The sequence below is a fragment of the Mesoplodon bidens genome (assembly GCF_964165515.1).
Source record: "Mesoplodon bidens genome assembly, chromosome: 10".
In the NCBI taxonomy this organism is placed as follows: Eukaryota; Metazoa; Chordata; class Mammalia; order Artiodactyla; family Ziphiidae; genus Mesoplodon; species Mesoplodon bidens.
The window spans coordinates 30,003,709-30,029,297 of NC_138172.1; the positions used below are offsets into that span (position 1 = coordinate 30,003,709).

The window sequence follows — 25,589 nt, forward strand, 5'->3', positions numbered from 1 at the left end:
ACAGATGTGAATGTTCTTCTTCTTCTTCCATCTCTGAGATATAAATCCTCTTCCAATTTCCATGCTGATTTACTTGAGGTTGAAATTATTTCTTTGCCTGCTCCCTAGCCAGCTGCCTAATCTCCTTCTCATCCCAGGCTTAAAATAATCTTCGACTTCTGTCAACCTGAAAATGCTTGGTGCTTGCCAGCCTTCTCCTTCTCTAAGCCTGGTGCCCTGGTCTCCCTCCCATGTTCCGCTTTGCTACCCGCCTCGTGTAAGTGCTTGCGATACCAGGAGTAAAATCTGAGCAAAGCTGCATGATCTCCAGGACTCACCCACAGATTTATTGCGATGCCTCGATTTTTCTTCTTACTAGTGTAATAGGAGGGCAGGTCTGTGCTCAGAGTAGTGGGCTTAGCATTCTGGTTGAAACCTGTTCAACTGTCATAATCTCTCGGGCTGAACTACCTAGATAAAGACCTAGGAGAGAAGTGAGTTGCTGAGGGGGAGAGAGGGACTGGGTCAGCTGGGGTCTTGGGGGCACCGCCTGGAGGAATGTCCACCTGAGGCCTCTTGTTAAAAGGTGAGTTGCTGTTCTGTTCTGTTCAAGGAAAAGCCTTTGTTTCTGTCTTGTAATTGTGACTTCCTCGACCACACCCACTTTTGGTTGAATAGTTAGCCAACAACCTGATAAAACTCATTCCTAGATGTGTTAGGAGGTGGAAATGAGATGTGGGCTCAAGCTGGGTTTGGGGAGTCCTCCTGGGGCACGGGAGTGTCGGGAAGAAGGTGGTTCCTGCGAGAGGCACAGGGCATGGATTCCAAGGATCTCTGGAGAGGTGGAGTCCAAGGCTGGTGATTGCCTGAGAACCAAAGAGGCTGCCTGTAGGAAGGGCCACATATAAAGATTAAGGCCGAGAAGCTAAATATGGATGCACAGCGGCAGGGCTGCAAGCCAGAGAACGAGGTGAAGTAAGAGTTCAGAAAGGTTGGGCTGGAGTGAGCGACCCTACCCTCGGAAGGAGCCTTAGAACCGGGCATCTGGAGGCCCTCTGTCAGGGGCCTACCACCTCCCTGATGGTGGTGATGTGAATCGTTCAGCACGATCCTCCCCTAGTTGCTGAGGCTACTTGGAGATCATGAGAAGAATCCAGATCCCAGGGCCTTAGGAGATGTTATTGGCCTTGGCATGGGGCCAGGCAGTTGGGGGAAGAGAGCAGTTTACAAGAGTAAGCTCCCCTCAAAGGTGACATAGCTTTCCACCCATCAGCAGACTTCTGGTTGCCAACCCTTCCCAGGTGAGCTGCCCCCACTGCATAGCAGCCCTTATCACCTTAACAAACCGTGTCACACCTCATGTGTTTGGGATTGTTGTCAGGAAAAAAAGACCGGGGGCGTCTGTGCTCACGGAATCTGATGGTGCTGTGTGCCTTCATCTCCTGCGTCTCTTCCAGCCCCTGCAGAAGTCCCCATCTCTCATGGTCCTCATGATAGCCTGGTGGCTGCAGTGTGGTCCTGAGTCTCATGTGCTCTTTCCAATGTCTGCTAGCACGTTTTGAATCCAAATACAACACAAGTCCTCAAAGTACACATAAAGCCAGCCAAGAGTCCCAACTTTAATTGTATACACAGTACCCACAATGGGAGGCTATAGAATGTTTTAGGATAAAAGAGAATGTGTGATATGATAAGAGGCCTTTTGCATGGACAAAATAAAGCCAAGTGTGGGGAGACAGAGACAGAGAGAGAGACAGAGACATTGAGAGAGGCAGAGAGAGGTCATAATGTAGAGCAATCTTCAGCAGAAAAGAGTGAGAGGCCGGTGAGGAGATTGGTGTTTTGTGTCTTTGCTGTTTTGGCTGGACTTTCATTTTGGCAAAACTCAAAGTTAATTTGATTCCCCCGCTCCCTGCACTGTGCCTTCACAGAAGAGAGCAATGTTAAGAGTAGTCGACAGTTTGAGCACAGTCACCTTACACTGCTGTATATTGGTCTGGCCAAAAGTTTCGTTCATTTTCTTCTGTACAGTGGCTCTCGTGGCACTTAGTTGTCTTTAACTTCATCCGAAACAATCTTGTTAGATTGTATGTGACAGCCGTCATATCAGCGTGCATTAAAAAAACTCAAACTTATCAAAATAGGTGAATTTTTGTGTAGCCATTTTAATATTGAGGATGGAAGAAAAAAGCAACATTTCTGGAATATTATGCTTTATTATTTTAAGGAAGGTGAAAACGCAAAAAAAAAAAAAGATTTGTGCAGTATATGGAGAAGGTGCTGTGACTGATCAAACGTGTCAAAAGTGGTTTGCGAAGTTTCGTGCTGGAGATTTCTCGCTGGACGATGATCCATGGTCGGGTAGAGGAGTTGAAGTTGATATCAATCAAATTGAGACATTAATTGAGAACAATCAATGTTATACCACACGGGAGATAGCCAATCTACTCAAAATATCCAAATCAAGCATTGAAAATCATTTGCACCAGTTTGGTTATGTTAATCGCTTTGATGTTTGGGTTCCACATAAGTTAAGCGAAGAAAAACCTTCTTGACCGTATTTCTGCGTGCGATTCTCTACTTAAACGTAACAAAAACGTTCCATTTTTAAAACAAATTGTGACGGGTGATGAAAAGTGGATACTGTACAATAATGTGGAATGGAAGAGATTGTGGGGCAAGTGAAATGAACCACCACCAACCACACCAAAGGCCGGTCTTCATCCAAAGAAGGTGATGTTGTGTCTATGGTGGGATTGGAAGGGAGTCCTCTATTATTATGAGCTCCTTCCAGAAAACCAAACAATTAATTCTAACAGGTACTGCTCCCAACTGGACCAACTGAAAGCAGCGCCCAATGAAAAGCATCTAGAATTAGTCAACAGAAAATGCATAATCTTACATCAGGATGAAGCAAGACCGCATGTTTCTTTGATGACCAGGCAAAAACTGTTACAGCTTGGCTGGAAAGTTCTGATTCATCTGCTGTATTCACCAGACATTGCACCTTTGGATTTCCATTTATTTTGGTCTTTACAAAATTCTTTTAATGGAAAAAATTTTCAATTCCCTGGAAGACTGTAAAAGGCACCTGGAATAGTTCTTTGCTCCAGAAGATAAAAAGTTTGGGGAAGACGGAATTATAAAGTTGTCTGAAAAAATGGCAGAAGGCAGTGGAACAAAAGGGTGACTACGTTGTTCAATAAAGTTCTTGTTGAAATTGAAAAACGTGTCTTTTATTTTTCCTTAAAAACCGAAGGCACTTTTTGGCCAACCCAGTACACAAAAGTACTCACCATCCCATTTATTTCTGCTATTTCTATAAAGAATTAATTGTATCTCCTGGTTTCAAGTCCAGTAGAGATTCAGGGTCAAGAGATCCATTCCTGCAGTCTCTTGAATGTCGAGCAGGAAAGCCTCCTTTTTCCTCTTCCTTCTCCTATTCCACTTAATTGGTCCATTCTGTACATATATACTGAGTGTCTTCTGTGCGCTAAGCATCGTTCCAGGTGCTGAGGTCACCACTATAAATATGTCAAAAAATTTTTTAAAGTAAACAAATAGAGATTGTAATTACAGGTGGGGAAAGGGGATTGTGTTATGGAGACGGTGTTATGGTGGAGGTCCTTTTATATTAAGGGATGGGGAGAGTCCTCACTAGGGAGGTGTCTTACTTCAGGCTACTACAGCAGGACACCGCAGTCTGGGTTCATTAAACAACAACACTTTCCACAGTTCTGGAGGCTTGGAAGTCTACAATAAAGGCATCTGCAGAGCCGGTATCTGGTGAGGCCCTGCTTCCTGGTTTGCAGATGGCTCCCTTCTTCTATCCTCACATGGCGGGGAGCAGAGAGAGGGAAGCAAACTCACTTGTGTCTTTTATAAGATCCCTAATCCTATTCACGAGGGCTCCACTCTCATGACCTAATTACCTCTCAAAGACTGCATTTCCTAATACCCATAGCATTGGGGGTTAGGATTTCAGCATATGAATTTTAGGGGCACACACACATTCAGTTTATAGCAGGAGGTAATGCTTGAACAGAGACGTAAATGGTAATAACTAGAAGAGCTGCTCAAATTGGTTGTGCATTTCCTTATGGTGACAGGAGCCCTGCTGAGGGCTCTTCGTGCGCTATCTTGTTTCATCCTCTCTGCAGTCATTCGAAGAAGGTCCATTATTATCTGCATTTTTATACCTGTGGAACCCAACCCTCACAGGTGTAAAACTGTTTCCCAGGGTCACTCAAGAAATGACAGTTGGAATGGGAATGTCATCTTTGGTCATATGACCTTAGAACTTGGCAGACGTAACCATCAAGCTCCACTGCCTGAAGCTTTGTATCCCTAAGGGAGAGGCCCCCAGGTCTCTGCTTTCAGTCTCCTTCCCCAGTGGGTTGAAAGCAAAGGTTTTCACGCTGTGCCGTGCGGAAGCCCCAGGGCTTCTGGGAGCTGGGATATGTGTGCAGGGGTCTTGCATTGGCTTGTGGGAGAATGGTTCTACTTCTGTTTCTTTTATACATTAGGATTCAACTGAATACATTTTTAAAGAATAGATTGAACTCCTTTGAAGAGAGTTGGAAGGTGACTTGTTCCACGAGTATTTATTTAAAAATTTAATTTAAAAATGAAAGTTTTTGGTGGTCAGGTAGCAGTAGTAGAGGTGAGGGCGGCGGCAGCAGAGGCGGCAACAGCAATGGTGGCTGCAAACACTGACACTGATGCTAAGCTCCAAGCACGAGTCTAAGCGCTTTGTGAAACTAACCCATTCAGTCCTCACGTGGGGTAGTTTTCATCTTACAAAAGAGGATTCTGAAACTCTGAGATGGGTGACTGTCCACAGCTGGTAACAAGCAGGATCAGGCAATGAGCTCAGCTGCAGAATCTGTACATCATTTTCCTGTGACACAGGGTTGGGGACCTGCAGCTTCTCTGTCACGGGACTTAAAGTGAACGCTATGCTTGCTCTGAAATCTAGATTTGGTGGCTGCGTGTCTGTAGCGAGCACTTTACAACTTGCCCTGGGTGTGGGACTTGTCATTCATTCAGCGTTACCTGTGATGCTCTCTGTCTAGACTTTTTGCTGGTGTATATGATGTTTCTTGGGAGCAGAATATGATTCCCAGCTTTCATACCCATGAGCCCGGCATGGCCTGCTTGTGTAACTCATTTTAAAAGATGAATTGTTGGTTAATCACATTCATGAATTAAGCCAGTGCTGGCAGTAATCAGGGCCAGGCAGTGTCCTAAACCAACATGAAGAACCATTCGTTTCTTTCCCTGCAACAACACACAGTCAGCCATTGGATGATCCTCTTGACCAAAAATTAATTCCGAATGTTAAGAGGCATAGGAAAGTCATCATAAACTGTTCATCCGACCTCGCCTCCTGCACAGCCAGTCCTGACCGGTGCAGTGAGGGAACATTCATGCTAAACGTTCCTAAGAAGGTCTCCACCACTGTAAATCCTGGCTCTGGGGCCAGATTCCTGGTAAATTTAAGATGTCATTAGAATTCTGGCAAATTGAAGATGTCATTAGAATTCTACTGCAGTTCCTTCTGTAAAGGAGGGTTCAGGCTAAATGCATGATGCAGTGCGTCTTCCATGAATGGTGAACCATGGAGACTGAAATGAGAAGTGTTCCATTCTGGATTAAAGAATTAAAGGAGTTTAATCAACAGAAATCCTAGGTCTCAGTCAGTGAAATCATTCAGAAAAAGAAACGTTATCGATTTCTCACATTATCTCATTTCTGGGCACTGTCTATGGAATCACTCTGTCTCATTGAACGATGAAGTATACTATGAGAAAAATGAGGGATGGGTCCAGGACGTTCCCCACTGCCTATTTCCTTTTTTATTATTATTGCCTTAGTAGTATCCATTGTTTGTGCCTCAAAGCCACCGGGCAGGGTTCCACAAATCTCCCTGGCCCCCTGTGTGGGAGCCAGGCTAAGATATGCAGCCCGCTGGATGCTCCCAGCATCATCACTCTAGACCCAAACTGAGATATGATTTAGGAGGTCCCTATAACCAGGGATTTTTGGCCTAATCGGAGTCATTTATCCTGTCTTGAGCTATCAAATCAGCGCTCGTGGGTTGCAGGGAGTTGGATGAGGGTGCCTTTTCTCATATGTTTTACAGTGACTACTTTGAAAAGAATCTCATTTGTGAAGTTAATGCTCTCTGTGGCATATCTGGGTAGAACCCTTTCAAGAAGTAGCAGCTCCGCTTAGCAGCTCTGTAGGCTGAGATTTACTCCATCCTAAAAGAGGATGTTTCTAAAGCACGACTCCAAAATAAATACCTGCTCTCTTGAGTTAGGAGGAAAATGTAATGCTCTAAAAGATGGTACTGCCTAATTCTTTCTAATTCAGGAACATTAGAAGACAAGAAAGCATATGGATCGAGAGAAAAGCAGGATGTGAAAAAAAAAAAAAACCAAGGAGAAGTATGATAAAATTTGGATCACGCTAAATTCTATTTATGCTGAATGTTTTATTTTGTTGAAGTCTTATGTGAAAATAGCCATATTGAAATGGTGGGAATCTTGTATTCAGCTCGTGTGAAGGAAGGGTAATGTTTGTTGGAAAGATTCTGCAGTAACAGTGAAAGTAAGGAGCATATAGCAAAGGAGCTCATAGCAAATCATAAAATGTTAGGAACAGGTCCTCTAAGGAACTCTTAGCTGCTTGCTGTAGTTCCTGCTTCAAATAACAACACAGTCTCACAATGTTGCATGCAGGTCCAGAGATATTTATTCATACTAAAGAAACGCAGCTCTGTGTAAATGAGCGCCCCCTGAGAAAGTTTAAATAAATTGTCCTGACCCAGCACTAAAGCAGGCTGACATGTCCTGAAGTGACAGGTGTCACTTTAATGCATTTCATCACCTCTCAGCAGAGGCTGAGTATCTGGATCTTATCACACTGCAAAGGATCTTTGTTTCTTGGTTTCCCCTGGCATCTTTTTTTTTCCCTCTAGTTAAACAATCCAGTCTGAGCTGTTGGACAAAGAGAAAATAAATAAATATATCGTTAAGATTTAGTGATTTTTTTTAAAGCACCTGCTTTTTGGAACACCATTTGCAAAAAATTATTTGAATTTTTAACTGTTTGAAATGATAATGCCATAAAAGTATATTAAGTAATTTTCCTAAATAATAGCTTGCACTGATAGCAGTATGTGACACCATCGACTTGAAGCTCAACCTAGGATCTTGTCTGGATTCAGTTACTTCAGGGCGACCATTTGATACTCAATTCATGTGTCTGTTTAACCACGTTCAGAAATGTCCAGTCTGTGGTATCCTGACCTTCCTGGTCCCTTTCCTAGCACTAGAAAGGGAATTAGCACAAGCTTGCCCTTTATGGCTGAACTTTCTGGGTTTCTCATTACTTTTATTTAAACCAGATATTAAAGGCAAGAACTATACTAGAGACGCACTTGGCTAGTGAGATAATTAGGAAACACCGTCTCCATAATTACCGTATCACTGTCCCTGGAGGGACATGAGAGCTTGTCCTGTCCCTTTAACAGGACAAGTTGCTAATCCCCTTAACATTTTTTACCCCTTTAGACTGGTAATATTTCACAAAATTTTTGCTTTGTAAAATATTCCTAAAGGGAGGCTTAAGCAATAATGCACAGATTATGGAAATGATGCTCATTAAGTAGAGGGCGAGATTCTGGAAAGCCACAGAGCTGCTTCAAAACATGTAACCTCCATTAGAGGCTTCATTTGAATGTTAATTCATGGAGCAGTAAATGTTTATTATTTTAGGTTTTATTGAAACATAAATTAAAGAACTGTAATTATGTGTATGGCAAACAGTAAAGCAATGTACATTTGTCACGAAATGAGTAAGACAAGGAAAAATGCTACCACTGTTTCATTTGCATCCAAATCCTTTATTGTATACCCAACAGAAAGACACCCAGAGGGAATAACTCTGCAGATTAATGTTCTGATATGGTGTGTAAATAAAAAATATATATGCTAGATATTCTTCCTAGTGAAGAATGCATCCTGGAATTAATTTGTGAAGGTCAGAAGCTATCCAAAGAAAGGGTGGGTTTCTTCTCTCCTGAGAGAGAATCACAGTGACTCTTATTAAAGTTAATGCTGAACAAAGAGTCCCTCCCCTTGGCAGTTGGCTGGATACTGATCGTTTTCAGGATAAGCTGTTTGCTCCTTCAAGCATATATGAGAAGTTTTTAAAAAGGACATACGTGAAACTAGAAAGATAAGACCTTCAAACTTACATTTTGATAAACCGATACTTTTCAGTGGGGAAGAAAGGCATGTGCCATGCAGTCAGAATGGCTCCAGCTAGACCACATTCTTGCATGTGCAGGAACTTCTAAGCAGAGGGAAAAGACAAGATTGGTGAAGAAGATCTATGTGTATGAGGTTACTTTTTTCTTTTTGTTTCTTTTTTTAAGCAAGCTAACAAAGTAAGATCACAGCCATCTCCCCACCCACCCATCTATCCATCCATTCATTTGTCCATCCATCTATTCATCTACATATCCATCCTTCCAACAATTACACAATGTGTTCTCTAAGCTAGGAATCTGGGAGGAGGGGGAAAGAAATAATCAGGAAGAAAATATGGTAAGGACTAAGCTAGAGTTCCAGAGTAGTGAAAGAGAGAGAACTGTAATTCTTGATATTTTGTGATAAAAGCAGTCATTGAGATACATACAAAGAATCAGAGGAGCCCTGGAGAGTCTGAAGGCCACACAGAAGAGGTGACATCTGAACTGGCTCTTAAAACCTGAGAGGAAGACGGAGAGAAGGAGGGAAAGGAACTTCACAGGGAGGGAATTCCTTTAAAATTTTTTCTACCAAGAATATATAAACACAACAGCTACAATGGTAGCTCATAAAATACAAGGGTGACAAATCCTGAAACATTCTTGTATCTCTTGAAAGTTGTTTTACTGGAAGTAGCACTAAGGCGCTTTCCCAGCAAGGCAGCAAACATAACCAGTTTCACAAAGAACCTCTGACCTCCTGTCTGTGTGGCTCGACAGGAAGACTCTACCCTGGAAGGGTCTGCCTGGGCTTCCACTTGCCTTGTTGCAGGAGCATAACCTGATGTTGTAGGAATGACCATATTTGAGGATTATCATGGTTTTGCAGATCTAGCTTGAGTTGGTCAGCTTTTTTAAGGGCAGTGATTACAAATTCTACTGTCTTCTTGCTGAACAGTTTTAAGAACTTGAAGCTGTTATGGGCACTTTGTTTTTGTTTTTGTTTTTGGCGGTATGTGGGCCTCTCACTGTCGTGGCCTCTCCCATTGCGGAGCACAGGCTCTGGATGCACAGGCCAAGCAGCCATGGCTCACGGGTCCAGCCGCTCTGCGGCATGTGGGATCCTCCTGGACCGGGGCACGAACCCGCGTCCCCTGCATTGGCAGGCGGACTTCCAACCACTGCGCCACCAGGGAAGCCCTGTTATGGGCACTTTGAAAATCAATCATGAGCTAAAAGATGATAATATAGAATATAGAATATTTTACAAGATCTCTCTCAAATTTGTGAGACATCTGTTCTCTCATGGGACTCTCTTGCACAAGGGCTCAGTATCCTGAGGGTGAGTAGTATGCGGGCAGAGGGATGATACCTCCTGCTGGGCTGTGTTTCACTACACCCCAGGTGCCAGTGGGAAGTGTCGCACCTGGGCTTTGGCGTTGAGAAAACCTTCTCACTCCGCCTCCCAAGGCCTCCATTTCTTTCTCTCTCCATCTTTCAAGTGGAGAGAAAACCAGTATTCTAACACATAAAATTATTGTGTGGATTATATGAAACAAGTAGATAAAGCCCTTAGACCAATGCTGGCATATTCCAAATGTTCAGTAGATTTTATTATCACTATTGTTACACAATAGTAGTTTTGAAAATATTTTTGACAACCCGCTTCTGCTATAAACCAGAAGGCTCGGTTCTGCAGCAAGCCTTGCTAAATAGATTCCACTCCAGACCATCACCCACCCCAAAGCTCATGTTTTCTTTCTGGCTGGATTCTTCCTCACTTGGTTTGGGGAGGCCTCACCTTCTGCTGCAAAGTTTAGGGTCAGTGTGAAAACACTACCAGCTACTAAGTTCCAAAATAAATGTCACTGGAAGTGCTTCTGTTCAAGGGCCTTGAGGACACCTTGACGTGTTTGACTCAGGAATAAAATTAGTCGTCTGTCAAAAAGCACAGGCACACAGTGATGGTTTCTGGCCCTTGTGTTAGCAAGTCCCTTCCTGTAGCATATTGCAGCTGGTGTGCCTTTCATGAAACAGAGGAAACACAATTTTCCAGGTGCCACAATTTTCCCAGTCAAACTGAGAAACTTTAAAAAAAGGTAAAAGATAAAGAACCAATTCAGTTTCAAAAAAATCTGCGACTTTGTTGAGACCCTGTGGAGTTTCGTGGCTTAACAGTTGTGTTTTTAAGCCGTACATCACTGGTGGTGTTCCAGTTGTGAGTTGTAATAATATATCATGAGAGGGATGGTGCTCCAATGATGTATGAGTGCAGTACATCGTCTGAGCATCACAGCTTTCATGATGTATGGCTCCAAACCACAATGAGAGTTTAAAGGAGCTTTTAGTGACCAAGCAGCTTTAAATTTCAAATTTTTAAAAAATTAAGGTCTTTTCAAGTCAAATACAAGGAAGCCGATGGAATCTGATGCTGTATAGAGTGTCACTGAACTCTGAAAGCCTGGGTATGTGTCTTTTCCTTTGGGCTTTAAGCTCACAAGGTGGAAATAATTGGCAGGCTCTTCTTCAATTCCCCCTCCACAAGAAGAGAAGCCCAGAGAACTGAACAAACATGAGCTAGTGTCAGTGCATCTATTTTGCCAATCAGTTTCCCGCATCTTCCACACTGCACACATGAGTAGCTCATCTTCACTGCAAAGTACTGGATCACGAGATGCTGTAATAGGTAGTGGGTAAACCCAGGAGAGATTTGTTTTCTTTGTTTTAAGGTGTTCTCCCACTAAAATTTAGAACAAGAAGAACAGATAAAAAGTGGATTAACTTCCTTACCCATTGCTCACAAATTCAAAACAGGACATAGGGGAAGAAAACTCACCTTTTCTATCATTTGTCTTGGTAAAGTAAAGGAAGCACTGATTGCAAATGAGAAGAAAAATAAAAGATGAATAGCACGTAGGCCACTCACCCTGAGAAGGAAATGGGAACTACTGTCATATTTCCATCACCTCTCCTGTTTTAACGATACGTTTATAAGACGGCGATGTTGCTTATGAGAATGTACCCACTTCGTTTAAAAACCACTCGCTTTGGGGGCAAGGAAGTCACTACCAATAAGAAAGCAGGTGCTGGGAGAACCGCTCCTCCTCTTTTTTTTTTTTTTTTAACCCGACTACAGTAAACAGAACAAAATGAGAAATCTCCGTACTGTTTTTGTAGTAGACTCAAATGAGAACATCAAGAGACAATTACATTTCAGTGGCTTCTTCCATTTTCCTTTAGTGAGTGAATTAAAGGGAAGAATGGTGGTAGAGTTACTGCCATGTGGAGAGAAACATCTGGGCATGAGGCATTAACACAGTCTCCCTTCCCATTACCTTGCCTCTAGTTTTTCACTTCTTTGGCTTCCTCCAGTAGATTGTAACTCTCAAATTGCTGTAGATTTTTGGTGTCTACCTCCTACCTCTCCCTGATTTCCAAAGGGCCGAACATCCTCTTTTCATCAAATAGTACCATTTACTGTCTCAAAAAGAAGTCCCAGGCTTCTTTTGTACTAGAGGCTTAAGTATATAATCTAGGTAATGTAAGTGTTCAGAACAGACCTCCCCAAGATGTGCGCTTTGGCACGTGGATTCTGTTGAGCTAAAGGCAATGGAGACCCTGTGGGCTCAAGAGAAACTACTTCCCCTCCCTTAACTACCTAGAAGAATTTCAATTGGGGATTTTTCCCAGAAAAAGAGTTATTACCAAAGATAATTTTTATCTAAATTTCCCCGTCTAGATGGCAGGACAGACATCTAATTACCAAACTTTGCTCTTCTTCTCATCATCCTGTGAATGACCCTCCTGTCCTTGGAAGCCCCAGTCCGCTATCCCATTCCTTAGCTCAGGACAGCACATGTACCTCATTTTAGTTTTCTGTCTATGTACCTCTCATATATATTCGGTTCCCGTATGTACAATATTAAATTTGATTTTCTCCTGTTAATCTGTCTTATGTCAGTTTAATTTTTAGAGCAGCCAGAAGAACCTAGAAGGGTAGAGGAAAGTTTTGTTCCTCCCTGACAGTAACAAAGATGTGGAAATAAATGCATCACCCACTACTCTGAGGCTGTCATTTGAACAATAGGAGTGATGCAGTCCTAGCATCTAAAGAGATGGGGGCTATTTCATCTGTTATTTGAAGAATCCCCCAAATTTAGTCCACTTCTTTTCTATAGAGAAAACACGGACACACCATTCAGTCATTTCTTTCTCATAAGGTAAAAAAACTTTACTTACACATTTATAGTACTTTCACACCATTCATCTACCCATTTTTAAGTCATTATCAATGATAACATTTGCTACCATTTACGTGAGAGCACTGTGTGCCACTAACTGTGCATAAGGCTCTATATGCATTATCACATTCTCACCAAAACACTGAGACATAGGAAATGTTACTGTGTCCATTGCAGCAGATGAGGAAATGGAGGCTTACAGAGAGTAAGTAAGTTGTCCAAGGTCACCAAACTGGTCAAAGGGGCAGATCTGGGATTCTAAGCCAGGTTGAGGGGATGTCAAATCCCAATTTAGTTAGGCTTATCATCCTTCCCAATTAAATAACTAATACTTGGGTGAGTGTATGCCCTGGTTTATTTGAAACAGTCTGGGTTTAGATGTATACGTACCTTCATCGACTTACATCCCAGTGACATCCCGGTAAACCCATCGTAAGTTGAAAATATCATTAAGGTGAAAATACATTTAATATACGTAACCTATAGAACATCATAGCTTAGCAGCCTGCCTTAAACATGCTGGGAACACTTACATTCACCTACAGTTGGGAAAAATCATCTAACCCAAAGCCTATTTTATACTAAAGTGTTGAATAGCTCATGGACCTTATTGAATACTATACTGAAAGTGAAAAACAGAATGGTTGTCTAGGTACAGATGGTTGTTAGTGTACTTGTTGTTTACCCTTGTGATCCAGTGGCTGACCGGGAGCTGTGGTAGCTGCCACTGCCCAGCATCACGAGAGAGTATGGACCCACATATAGCCGTGAGCCTGGGAAAAGATCAAAATTCAATATTCAAAGTATGGTTTCTACTTATTACATTTGCACCATCGTAAAGTTAGAAAATTTTAAGTAGAACCATCGTAAGTCGGGGCCCATCTATAGTTACAAACAGGCCAGTGTAGTGATGAACAATGCCTCCTTTCACTCCCCAAATTCCCCTTTGGACAATAAATTATATGGCCCCTCACTAGAAATATGTTTCATGCTGGGAAATCTGATTTCTGCTGGTTTTAAGTATTCTTATCTGCCTCTAAGGGGGGAAAACAAAGAGGGGAGAGAGGGAGGGAGGGAGGGAGGCAGACTCTCATGAAGTTGTTTTGAAGGGATGGCCTTCTAACTCCATTCCTCTGCTTATTGGCCATTTACACATCTTCTTTGGAGAAATGCCTATTCAACCCTTGCCCATTTTCTTAGTTGGGTTTTTTTGTCTTTTTATTACTGAGTTGTAGTAGTTCTTTATATGTCTTAGATACAAGTCCCTTATCAGATGGATGATTTGCAAAATAATTTTTCTCCCATTCCATGGGTTACCTTTTCACTTTCTTGACTGTATCCTTTGAAGCACAAAGTTTAAATTTTGGCAATGTTCACCTTCTTCCACTTTTAAGGACCCTTGTGATTACATTGGGTGCAGGTGGATAATTCAGGGTCATTCATACTCTCCCTGTTTTAAGGTCAGCTGGTAACGATGCTAATCCTTCTGCAACTGTAATTTTTCGTTGCCATACAACCTAACATATTCACCAGCCCTGGGATTAGGATATGGACATACTGGAGGGTCCACTGTCTGCCTCCCAAAGCAGTGTTTTTGTTTTCCTTCAGAATCAGACTTGCCTTCTGTGATTACTCATTAATCTGAGGGAGAGGAATTCATACTGGGCAACTGATGGAGGTTGCTGGACCCTAGTTATGGAGCAGGGTAGCTCTCTATCTCTAGTCTTCCCTGCCCTTTCCCTGCCATGATTTTATCCCTCATAGACAGAATATGTTCCGACAAGGATAAAACACATCAGTGTGACTATACTGAACATCCTCAGGTGAGTATGGGGTAAAGTAGATGTGTTCAAAAGGATGGAAGGAGACACACAGATCATGCAAAAGAGGCGGGACCTATAAGAATGTTAAGGTATTAACAGTGAGAGAGACCCTACGTTTGGAGAAAAAGATAACGGAAAGGGCTTTAGAAGCTAAAATTTACTCAAGCAGATGAGCCAGGAAAGGGTGGGATCTACTGCTTGGTGCAAACTACATACAATTAATAAATTAGGGGGGAAAAAAGACTTGACATTGAACAACTTGGTTAATCTACATTTATATCTGGCATGACTTTGAACTAGGAAGACGTAAGGTGGAAATGGGACTTAGGAGATAACATCCTTGCTTTAAGTGAATTGAGATCTCTGGGCAAAGGCAGGTTCCATCCCCTGAGGGATGCAAGTCCGAAAGAACTTGCAGAAGTGATCAAAGACATTACTGAGAAATCATAGAGCTGGCAGAGGCATCAAGAGGCCATGGCGAAGAGGTGTCCTTATATTTGGAATCCGGAGAGGCAGGGTGGCCTCCTGAGAGATGGTGTCACTTGGTGGTGAAGAGCAAATGCTCCAGTGTCTGATGGCAGACTCAGGTTCAGATTTCACCTCCTGGTCACTGCCTTCAGGAGCTTGGCCACGTTGTTTAACCTCTTTGGTCTATTTTGTCTCTTGGAAATGGTGATGCATGTATTAACAACTTCTAGGCAGCATTGTAAGGGTTAATTGAAATAATGATGTAAATCAACCCAGGGACTGGTATGAGTGATCTTTCATTAAATATTAACAACAATTACTACTACTAAGGGTAATAATAATAATTGTAGAAACTAGTAGACTCAGGAAACTTAAACCCGTATTTCCTCACAAGTGATTTTCTCCCTCCTCTGCAACTACTGCCATGGATTTCTTTGTGAAACTCCTTTTCCTTGGAAAAGTTATCTGTGCTTATTTATCTCCTTTTCTTCACCTTCTACTCTCTCTTAAATCCTCTTCAGGAAAAAAAAAAATCCACTTCAGTTTTTTTTTTAAGTATCAGTTTTATGGAAACATAATTCACATACCATAAAATTCACTCTCTTTAAAGTATACAGTTTCATGTTGTTCTAGTATATTCACAAAGTTGTGCAACCATCATGACTATCTATTTTTAGAATAAATTCATCATCCCCAAAAGAAACGTCATGTCCATTAGCAGTCATTCCCCATTCCCCCTGGCAACTGCTAATTTACTTTCTATCTCTATAAATTTGCCTATACTGGGCATTTCATATAAACAGAATGATATATCTGGCCTTTTGTGTCTGGCTTCGTTCACTTAGCATAACTCACTTAGCATAATTCTTTCACTTAGCAGTACTTCATTCCTTTTTGTGGCCAAATCATATTCCATTGTCTGGCTATACCACATTTTTTTAATACATTCACTACTTGATGGGCATATGGGTTGTTTTCCCTGTTTGGCTATTATGCATAATACTGCTATAAATATTCATATACAAGTTTTTGTGTGGACCTGTTTTCAGATCTTTTGGGTACATACTTAAGAGTAGAATCCTGAATCATATGGTAACTCTGTGTTTAACTTTTTGAGGAAGTGCCGAACTATTTTCCAAAACAATGACATCATTTTACATTTTCACCAGCAGCCTGTGAATGCTCTAATTCTCCACATGCTCATCCACACTTGTTTTTCTTTTTTTAATATTGCCATTCTATTGACTGCTAAGTGACATCTCAATGTGGTCTTTATTTTCATTTTACTAATGATTGATGATGTTGAGCATCTTGTCATGTGCTTTTTAGTTAAGTTTTATTCTCCCAGTTTCCTGGAAACTAACTCAAGCTTTCAACAGTGCTGACTGTTGATGATGCACTCCTTGAAATTCCTTCTTCCATCAATGTGAGAACTTACCCTCTCTTGATTTGCCTCCTTCTTTGCTGTATCCTTAATCTGAGTCCTACTTCTTCTCTTCCCAAAATTCAAATGTTGAAGTGTCCCAGTTCTGAATTTTTAGCTCTGCCCACTAGGTTTTTTTGCAGGACACTTATATCCACCTGAAACTAAATTGTATATTTATTTTCTTGCTTATTTTCTGTATCACCCTTTGCATTGTAGCTCTATGGAGGCAGGGACTTTGTCTTATTCATTACTATATCCCTGGTTTCTAGACTAGAACTTGGTTCTAAATATTTTTGCATGAATAATTATAAATGTTAGAAAAATGTAAACAGATGTTATATGAATAAAGAGTGGAGATCTCCATAATTAAATAAGTTTCTGGATTGCTAATTAAACAAATTTAACCATGTGTCTTTTGAGTGGGTCTTCTCTGACACTATGCTAGTGAGCATGGTGGAATTTTAGTTGACCATGAAAACTTTTTTGGTATGCAGTGCATCATGGATTTTTAAAAATACTCTTCCCGGGCTTCCCTGGTGGCGCAGTGGTTGAGAGTCCGCCTGCCGATGCAGGGGACACGGGTTCGTGCCCCGGTCCGGGAGGATCCCACGTGCCGCGGAGCGGCTGGGCCCGTGAGCCATGGCCGCTCAGCCTGCGCGTCCAGAGCCTGTGCTCCGCAACGGGAGAGGCCACAACAGTGAGAGGCCCGCGTACCGCAAAAAAAAAAATACTCTTCCCACTCAAGCAGCTATACTGTAAAATTTAATCAGAGGTTTTGTTAGCACTTAAAAAAGTCAATTGTGATCACCAAAGTTCAATATGAAGAACGAATTATGTCGAATTATCTCCGTATGTGCTCTTCATGGGGGTTTTATCAGAATGCCATTCTATTGGAAGGCGGTGGCAATGGTATTCCTTCACAACAGCGAGGTTTTGAGCAGGCTTTATGGTGATTTCCCTTTTCTGAGAACTTGAATGGTTTGTCAGGAGCTTGTGATCAGTCTGTCACTTAAGAATTTAAGTCAAGCTATCAGGCTGTGTTGAGAGCTATGCCCTTGGGGAAAATCACCTATACAGTGAGCTGTTTGCTGTCATCAGTGTCACAGTGAATTTAAAGTGGCTACCAGTGATCAAGGGTGGCAGTTCCAGGACTGGGTGGTAACAGAGCCAATAGAAATAGCCCTGAACACTAACCCAGGAGAGCAAGGTAAATAAAAAGAGGTGTGGGATGGGCCTGGACCCCGGAGGTTTCCCTAATGTAAGTTCACAGCCACCTGTATGTCATTAGTGGACAAGAGCAGACATATTCATAAGGACAAGGCACAGAGGGTGACCAGAGAGCGGGAAGTCGAGGAAGCATTCAGTAATAGGTCTCCCATAATGCAAAACAGTGAGTGACCTTGGTGCTTACATTAGCACATTTTCAGGAGAGGAGGTCAGGAACTAGATGGATCCTGTGAACCATAGTTGTGGTTGTCTAAGTATGGCCCTGGACCAGCAACATTGATATCACTGGGAGTTTGTAAGAAATGCAAATTCTAGGGGCCTGGCGATGTGTGTTTCACTAAGCCCCGGGTGCATGCTCAGATTTGAGAACCACTAGTCAAAGCAACAGAAATAAGCTTTAGCAACAGAGTAATTTTAACCATGTCCCATTCAAGGAGCTTCTTAAGTATCTTCCCTGCTGGTGTGGGAACCAACCCCTGAATGGGATCTCTATCTGCTGATTAAAAAATAAATAAATAAACATAAATAAAAAGTAAGAGTAATACTGCTGCAGTTGTATGTATTAAGTATTAAGTATGTACTAAGCAGCATGCTAGGGACATGGTGAGCAGATTTGATCCTCTTAACAACTCTGTGAGGTCGAAACGGTTGCAACCCCCCTTATAGATGAGGATACTGAGATATAGGCCTTATGAGGCAAGACCAAAGAGCTAGTAAGTGGTAGGTCCAGGATTTGCATTAGGCAATTTGGCTGCAGAACACTGGTCTGGAATACCTGATTATTGAAAGGTCCAAGGGAGATGGTGGGTGGGTGGGTGGATGGATGGATGGATGGATGGATGGATGGATAGATATAAGGAAGAAAGGAAGGAAAGGAGGGAGGGAGGAAGGGAAGAAAGAAGGAGGAAAGGAGGAAAAGAGGAAAGAAGGGGGAAAGGGTAGCTGTAGGTTTGGGAAGTAAAGATTGAGTACGCCTTCTTTTAAGGGTGGGCTATTTCCATGTGCTGTGGCAGTTTTGCCGTCTTGCTATTAAGTCAACTAGCCCACGTGCATCAATCACTTTCAGCCTGGGCTTATCCCGCACTGCTTCCTTCTAAGAATTTGTTTCCATGGGTAGTTTGTGATGTATTTTTCCCTGTTTGTTTTTTTTTCCCTGTCTCCTGCTGCTCACATAGTCTTTGTGACTTAGGCATGCACTTGTCCCAGTTGCTGAGGAATCCATGACTGGCTTCATCATTAACTGGAGAATATTCTGGGAAAAACATGTGGCTCTGGGGACCATGTGCTCAGGGGCTGATGTGAAGCTCCTCTCTGCTTTATTCACCTTGGACCGCCTTGTTCCCTGCCTCTGCTTTAATAGCATATCATTTTCCCCTCCTCATGCAGCAAAGCCACAGGGACACTTAATCTCACATTCTCCGGAGGTCCTTTGGAGGCTTGGAGCCTGATCACTGTAATCAAGAAGGGGGTGGGTGTGGTCAGAGACTAGGTTTGATTCTTTGTCTGCCTGTCCACATTTAGGCTTTTCCTTTTCACATTCCTCCCCCTGGTTTGTGAACATAGCTCAAGGACAGGAGTGAGGTTTAACTTCGGCTGAGGTACAATAGAGGCTCTTTGGAAATAAAACTTTTAAATGGAAGTTTAGCCTTGAAGGATATTGAATTAGATATGCTGTGTGCCTTGACTCATGATCTCTGCATAATAGCATTGCTGTGTATATTACCTGGGCGCTTTAGTGGACTAGAGAAATGGACTGTTTAAAAGATTGACTTCACAGAATCAGTGTTATGTGCTGACAAAGAACGTGGTGGTAAGAGCCAGATGGGCTGGCTTCCTGTGCTGACTCTGCCACTTCCTCTGGGGCTTTGACCTCTCTGAGCATAGATTTCCTCATCCTTAAAATGGAGATCATAGTAGAACTTGCCTCAGGGGATTATTCAGATCATTAAATGAGATAAAAGCTTTCTTATCAGAATAACTCAACACTTAATCAGTGAGAACCATTGACGTTACTATTACATGGTGATGATTTGAAGCCCCTGCTCTGTAACTTGCTCCATACGCTCCTTTCTGCTCTCGCTGCTCTGCTTCTGTACTTATGCAGTTCTCTGTTAGCCAATCCTTATTTCTTGTCAGTTTCAGAGTCCCTATGGTCACCTTTTAAGACACGCTGTCATTTCAAAGCACTGGCTAAATACAACCAAGACTGACAACTATGAATAATTCCACAGAGCCCCTAAAACACTAGCATTTCACTCACACTCTCGTGTATGCCACCACATTGTCCTCTCTTGTTTTGAGCCTCTATTCTCTGCAGATTTCACATATAGTCACTGAAGGTGATCATCATCTTCCTCTGAAAAATAATCCAGCAGGAGCCAATGTGGAGTCATTGGACTTCATGGGAGCATCACTCTCAAGTCTAGAAATACATGGGGAGATACTCACATTTTATTCTTTCTTCCTTGTACTTTTTCAGCATGTTCACGTCCACGTTCTCCCGAGGAAGGCTGGAGACTTCCGCAGGAATGACAGCATCTATGATGAGGTAGGTCTGCTCTCTCTGATCTTATTGTTTGATCATCGGGGCTGGAAATGTGATGAAATCAACCTAATGAACCAGGAACACTGGATATATGGTCTTAAATGGGATTCTGCCCAATCAGACTTGGGAAGTGGCAGTAGAGGCCAAGGGGTCAAGAATGGCCATTGCAGAACCTGAAGACAAGTGAATTATAATGGTTTTCTTTTTCAAATGTAATCTGGCAGAAACCAGGTGTCTTTGTGATTTCTGTCCTGTCATTTACCAAGGCACTAAACATTTTCATGGAGATACAGCCCAGAGGTTCCGTAGGAGATAATCTAGAGTGCCACCAATGGAAATCAAGCAGATTGATATATGAATTTTTCTTTTTTAGCTGAATACTACATTTAATTTTTTTACAACTTTATTGGAGTATAATTGCTTCACAATGGTGTATTAGTTTCTGCTTTATAACAAAGTGAATCAGTTATATATATACATCTGTTCCCATATCCCTTCCCTCTTGCGTCGCCCTCCCTCCCACCCACATTTAATTTTAAAACCACTTTGGAACTCAGCTTGTCTCTCCTAACAGCATTTATTCAGAGTGGAACTTTGAGTTATGGTCAGCAGAAACTAGGTTGGTTGGAATGATGAGTGTAACCCCTGTGTCATAAGCATTTAGCAGTTAACTTATTACTTCCATTCAAAGATATGTGTGAAACCACTATAAAGGTGAGCAGGAAGAGCCAGCTGATCTGCTCCTAGGACCTCATCCACATGAGAACCTCCAGATGTCTGTCTGTGCTATGCAGAGCGTAGACCGTGTAATGGATATGCTGGTGTAAAATACCAGAAGATAATTTCAGTTTAAATATTTCTTTCAGCAAGGAGAGGGCACCTGTGTTCCCCACGTGTAAGAGCTGACCTGATGGCAGTGGGGCTCTGGAGTGCTTGGTTGGAAAGGTGAAAACACTGTTTTCTTAGGCTGAACTGTCCCCTTGAAATCTTGTTTATATTCCAAAGGTGCTTGTGACAGAAGCTGCAGGGCTACATTTCAGCCCAGTTTGAGACATGATGTCCGAGGCTGAGGTTGGTGTGTGGCCTTTCTCTCCTCCACACTCTTCTGCTCTCTCGTGTACACTCTCCCAGTGTCTCCAGCCTCACAGGTGAAGCAACACATGTCCCTGTCTCCTACCCATTAGGAGAAGCTTCTCAGGAGAAGTAATTGCTAAAACAGTTTTCTTTTTCCCCATTAATTGCTAAGTCGTAAGTACCCACTAAGGGAGATTGTGGTACGAGACTTGAAGATGTTGAACTTCGGAGACAGGCAGAATTAGGTTCAAATCCCAGTGCCACCTACTGGGATTGTGTGTTGTTGGACAAGTCACTTAAACCCTGTGTTTTAATCCCCTTTTCTTTAAAATGTAGATAATATATAATACATACACTTCCAAAGGTGGTTGCATGTAACATATGACATACTGTACATGAAAAGCTTATTACAGGGATTGGTACATACTTTATTTATTAAAGTATGTACCAATCTGGTACATGCTGGTAAAGTATGTACCAGCATTTATTAATAATTAACTGTTTCTGTTCTTATTACCATTATTAGTTTTGTTTTTAAAAAACCAGCAATGGTGAGTAAATGGAAAACCTGGATTTGAAGCCAGGTCATTGGATGCCCCCATCCAGTGCTCTTTTCAAGGGTCAGATTTCCAATTTTCCCTCTGTCTTAAACTGCTCACTCTGAGATTCATCTTACTCTTTGTGCAAAAATACGTCTCCAGTTGGAGCGCATAATAAGATAATGCCTAGAAAGCAGCACGAGAAACATGAGGCATTGCACAGGCGTTACTGGTACAAGATGTAATGGACATTAGACTGAGTGACCTTAATCAGAAATGATGGAGTGATGAGGGGCGGCATTCTTTATACTGATGGGAGTACTCACCCCAGATTATGCATCTCTCCATGAAATACGACAAACACACTGCCTGGGAGGGACAGCAGGAGACTGAGCTCCGTAAAATGGAATTGTATTCCTACTGCTGCAGAAATAGAAAATGATGCCTGGAGAAGCTCTAGATTATAAATTGGCTAGGAATGCTGTATTCTCCCTGGGCACTGTTTTAAGGGGGATGGTGACAAATCGGAAAAGGTTCACAGAAAGGTGATTAGGATGACAGAGCCTGGAAACAGTTACCTTGGGGAGTCATTGAAGGTGAGGATGTGTTGTCTGAAGAAGGGAAGGCTTGTAGAGGGAAGGCTGTGACAGGGTCACTCTTTCTAAGTATCTGTAGGGCTGGCAGGTAGAAAAGATATTAAAGCTGTTCTATGTGGCTCCAGAGAGCAGATCTGGAACTGTTAGGCATCAAGGAGTCAGGTATCAGTTCCACATAACAACAGGTCAAATTGATGGAAACTTCTGAATACTTAGAGTGCCTTGTGACGGAGGGGGCTTCCCATCCCTGGACCCATGCAAGCACAGAATGAATGACCGTGATGCTTCAAGAGGACTTCTCCATCCAGTTCTTGGATGGGCCACATGGCTCTGTGATTCCTGTCTTTAAATATCTGACCATTTGATGGTTACCTCCATTTTTAGGTTACAAAAGTTCTGTAACAAATAGTGTAGGGTTTTTGTTGTTGTTGTTGTTAGTGTTACAGCATTCGGGTTACTGCCTCATCAGATATATTCTTTCCTGTTCAGTTCATGGAAATATAACTCTTCCTTGACTTATCTGAGATCACTCTAATGAGTTTTCTCATTCCCAGCCTCCTTCCTGCCTTTCCCCCAGCTCGGCGTTGCCTATTGATGTTCCGTGGGCTTTGTTTGCCTCCTCGTATGTGTTTTATTTTGCTTGTGAAGAATTTTTTAATGGCATGCTTTATTTTGCCTGCAACATATTTTTTTAATGAGTCTGGATGCTATTAGCCATGTCACTCATTCTCGAGGTCACTACCACTCCCTGTCTCTTACCTGGCTTGGCTCACTTGTTTATGATACCAGCCTGGCCTTTGAAGGCATTTGAGTTTGAGATCCTTGCCTGTTTCATGGGTTACTCCTCTTCTCTCTACCACTCACATATTACTAGTCCCCAGTATCCTCCGTCCAGTCTGTATGCCACTCACCTGTAACATCCATCTCACCTCCTTGCTTCCTCATTTACAATGCTGTGGTCCTGGGTGAGTTCTTTGACCTCAGTAGTGGGTCTGCCCACCTCCCCAGCTCCTCTCAGCCTCATTCTTTTGCACCACTTGCTTTTGTCAAATTCTTGTTCCCACCTCAGGGACTTTGCACATGTTGTTTTCTTTGACTGTAACTTCTTCCATCTTCTCTTCCCCTTCATGTGGCTTCATATCTTCTTCCAAATCTCAGTCCAAATATTACCTCCTCAAAGAGTCCTTTTTACTGATCCCCCCCACCTCATCTAAGACAGTTAATGCCCTATCCCCTCCAGGGTAAGGCTATCGTATTTCCATGTGTATTTCCTTCATAACATTTACCACACTTGAAATAACTTCTTAGTGTATTATTCAGTGCCTGCATCCCCAACTACACTGTAAAGCCATGAGAACAGGGACCTAATCTGGTACAGAACAGGTAAATAAATAGTTGTTAAGTGATTGAATACCTGAAAGAACAGGGTGTTGAAATAGAGGAACTTGAAATTCCCTACTAGTCCTTACATAATTTAAAAGGAGAGAACATCTTGCTTTTCAGAAGGTCAATTTCTTAACTCATAGCTACACTGGGTGAGATTCTGACATGGTGATGTCAGCCATCTGAGGTTAATTTAATGGAGCATTGATGGAATAAAGTCTGTTGGTCAGAAATCAGTGTACAGATGGCTGCAAATTGTGGCACATCAGAAGGGCTTGGTGAAGTAATTATAAACATTGTCTGACTTCTGAGCAAGTCTGGTAGGCATATGTCAAAGCTGATAAGAAAATTGCCTCCCCTGAAACCCAGACTTGCATGTCTGTAACAAATACAGATGTGGGATTGGCTGAAAACAGGCACAAAAGTCTCCCTTCCTTTCTTTCCAACTTTGATTATCACTTCTGAGTTCATCTTCATCTGCTCTTCCTCCAGCTCTCTGTCCTGAATGTGTCTTTATGCATTCTGCTGGATAATTTATCTTCCTCATTCCAGAGGATTAGTCTCTCTTCTCTCCCTCAAAACCGAGTTCAAACTCCATCCTTTCCAAGGCAGAAGCTCTTGTAAAGCCCTTTCTTTATGGTTCTCCATGCAGATCTTATTTATATGGTGCTCCTAAACCCTTCCTATATCTATGTTATTTAAATTGCCATGAATTACATGAGGCCTTGTCTGAACTCAGTGGACCCTTCATTATCTTGACAAGTTGATGAAGATTATGAGAATAACAGAAATGGGTCCTTAGATAAGAGAGCATGTACAGCTAATGTGGGGGATGGAAACACCCCTTGCCTAATGTCGTGGTATATCATCTCATCAATGCTGTAAGGCTTACCCTAGCTGTGTCCCAAGTAAGCAACTCTCATAACTGTATTGGACAGTTCATTAAATGTTTATGGGTGACATTGAATGGTGGTGACTGTGCACTATATATAAAACCCATTATGGACGAAGGAAGTGACTATTATTAAGGCCAGTGGGACTAGCAATCAGCAACTGGAAAAACTCAACCATGAATTTCATAGACAGAGCAACTGTGGGTTCAAGCATATCATGGGAAACAATTGCTTGGCTAAATACAATGCATGAACAAAATCAGTTCGCTAAAATGCAGGTCATTTGGCCCTGAGGGCTGGAGAAAACGATTATATTGCTGATAATATTTATGGTTGAACTTGGATCTCTTTCACACACCATTTGACAATGGGCTCAAAGTCCATGGGTCCCCAGTTGACTCTCCAAAAGGGAAGGAATGTTTCACTGAGACAGTCAATTAGCTTTTTTTCCTCTGGGTTCAATGATGCCCTCATACTGAAGGATGAGTTTTACAGTGTTTGAGAATTTCGGATTGTAAACTTTGTTACCTCTTGTTAAGAATAAAGTTAAAGATGCCTTTGGTTCTTCTTCAACTCGTGAGAACTTTTAACTCAAAGAAGCTGGATGTGATATAACCAACAAATAAATATATAGTGTGATAATTTAAGGATCTGTGACCTCAAATTCTCTCTGAGTGGATCTCCGAGTGCTCTTTTGATACCTATTTTAATGATAAAGGAACTTGGTGGACATCTGATTTACCCTTACTTATGTCAGATTATTACTCAGTTAAATATCTATGTCCTTTGGAAAAGGGAAACCTAAAATTAGCAGAGTAACATTTATCTGGTTAAAAGATATTCCCACCCATTTTTCCTAGTAGAGATAAGAATTCAGGGATGATGTAATTCAGATTAGTCATATTTGATGGCATCTACACATGTGGAATGTTGAGGAGCATGGAAAGCTATTATGGTGGTGATGGTGGGCTGGGGGCCTCCAGAGAATATCATGAAGTCAGTGGACACTTAAGAGGAAATAAAGAATAAAAGAAGAGTAGCTGATGATGAGAGGACAGGTATCTACAGAATGGGCCTCAAGGCAAAGGATGCCACCTCTATGGTTTTTCCTGGAGTCAGCTTCCAGAGAACTGAC

General features: G+C 42.1%; 1 protein-coding gene across 19 annotated transcripts in view; it reads left to right on the top strand.

Moving 5' to 3' along the window:
- The window catches only part of FHIT (fragile histidine triad diadenosine triphosphatase), a 1,470,392-nt gene that overhangs the window by 1,273,573 nt on the left and 171,230 nt on the right, over window positions 1-25,589 (top strand). For all 19 annotated transcript variants that reach the window (XM_081246013.1, XM_081246024.1, XM_081246021.1 and 16 more), the window contains one exon: window positions 19,904-19,972. In XM_081246013.1, the coding sequence (XP_081102139.1) occupies window positions 19,904-19,972 (69 nt within the window). The remainder of the gene's footprint in view (window positions 1-19,903; window positions 19,973-25,589) is intronic.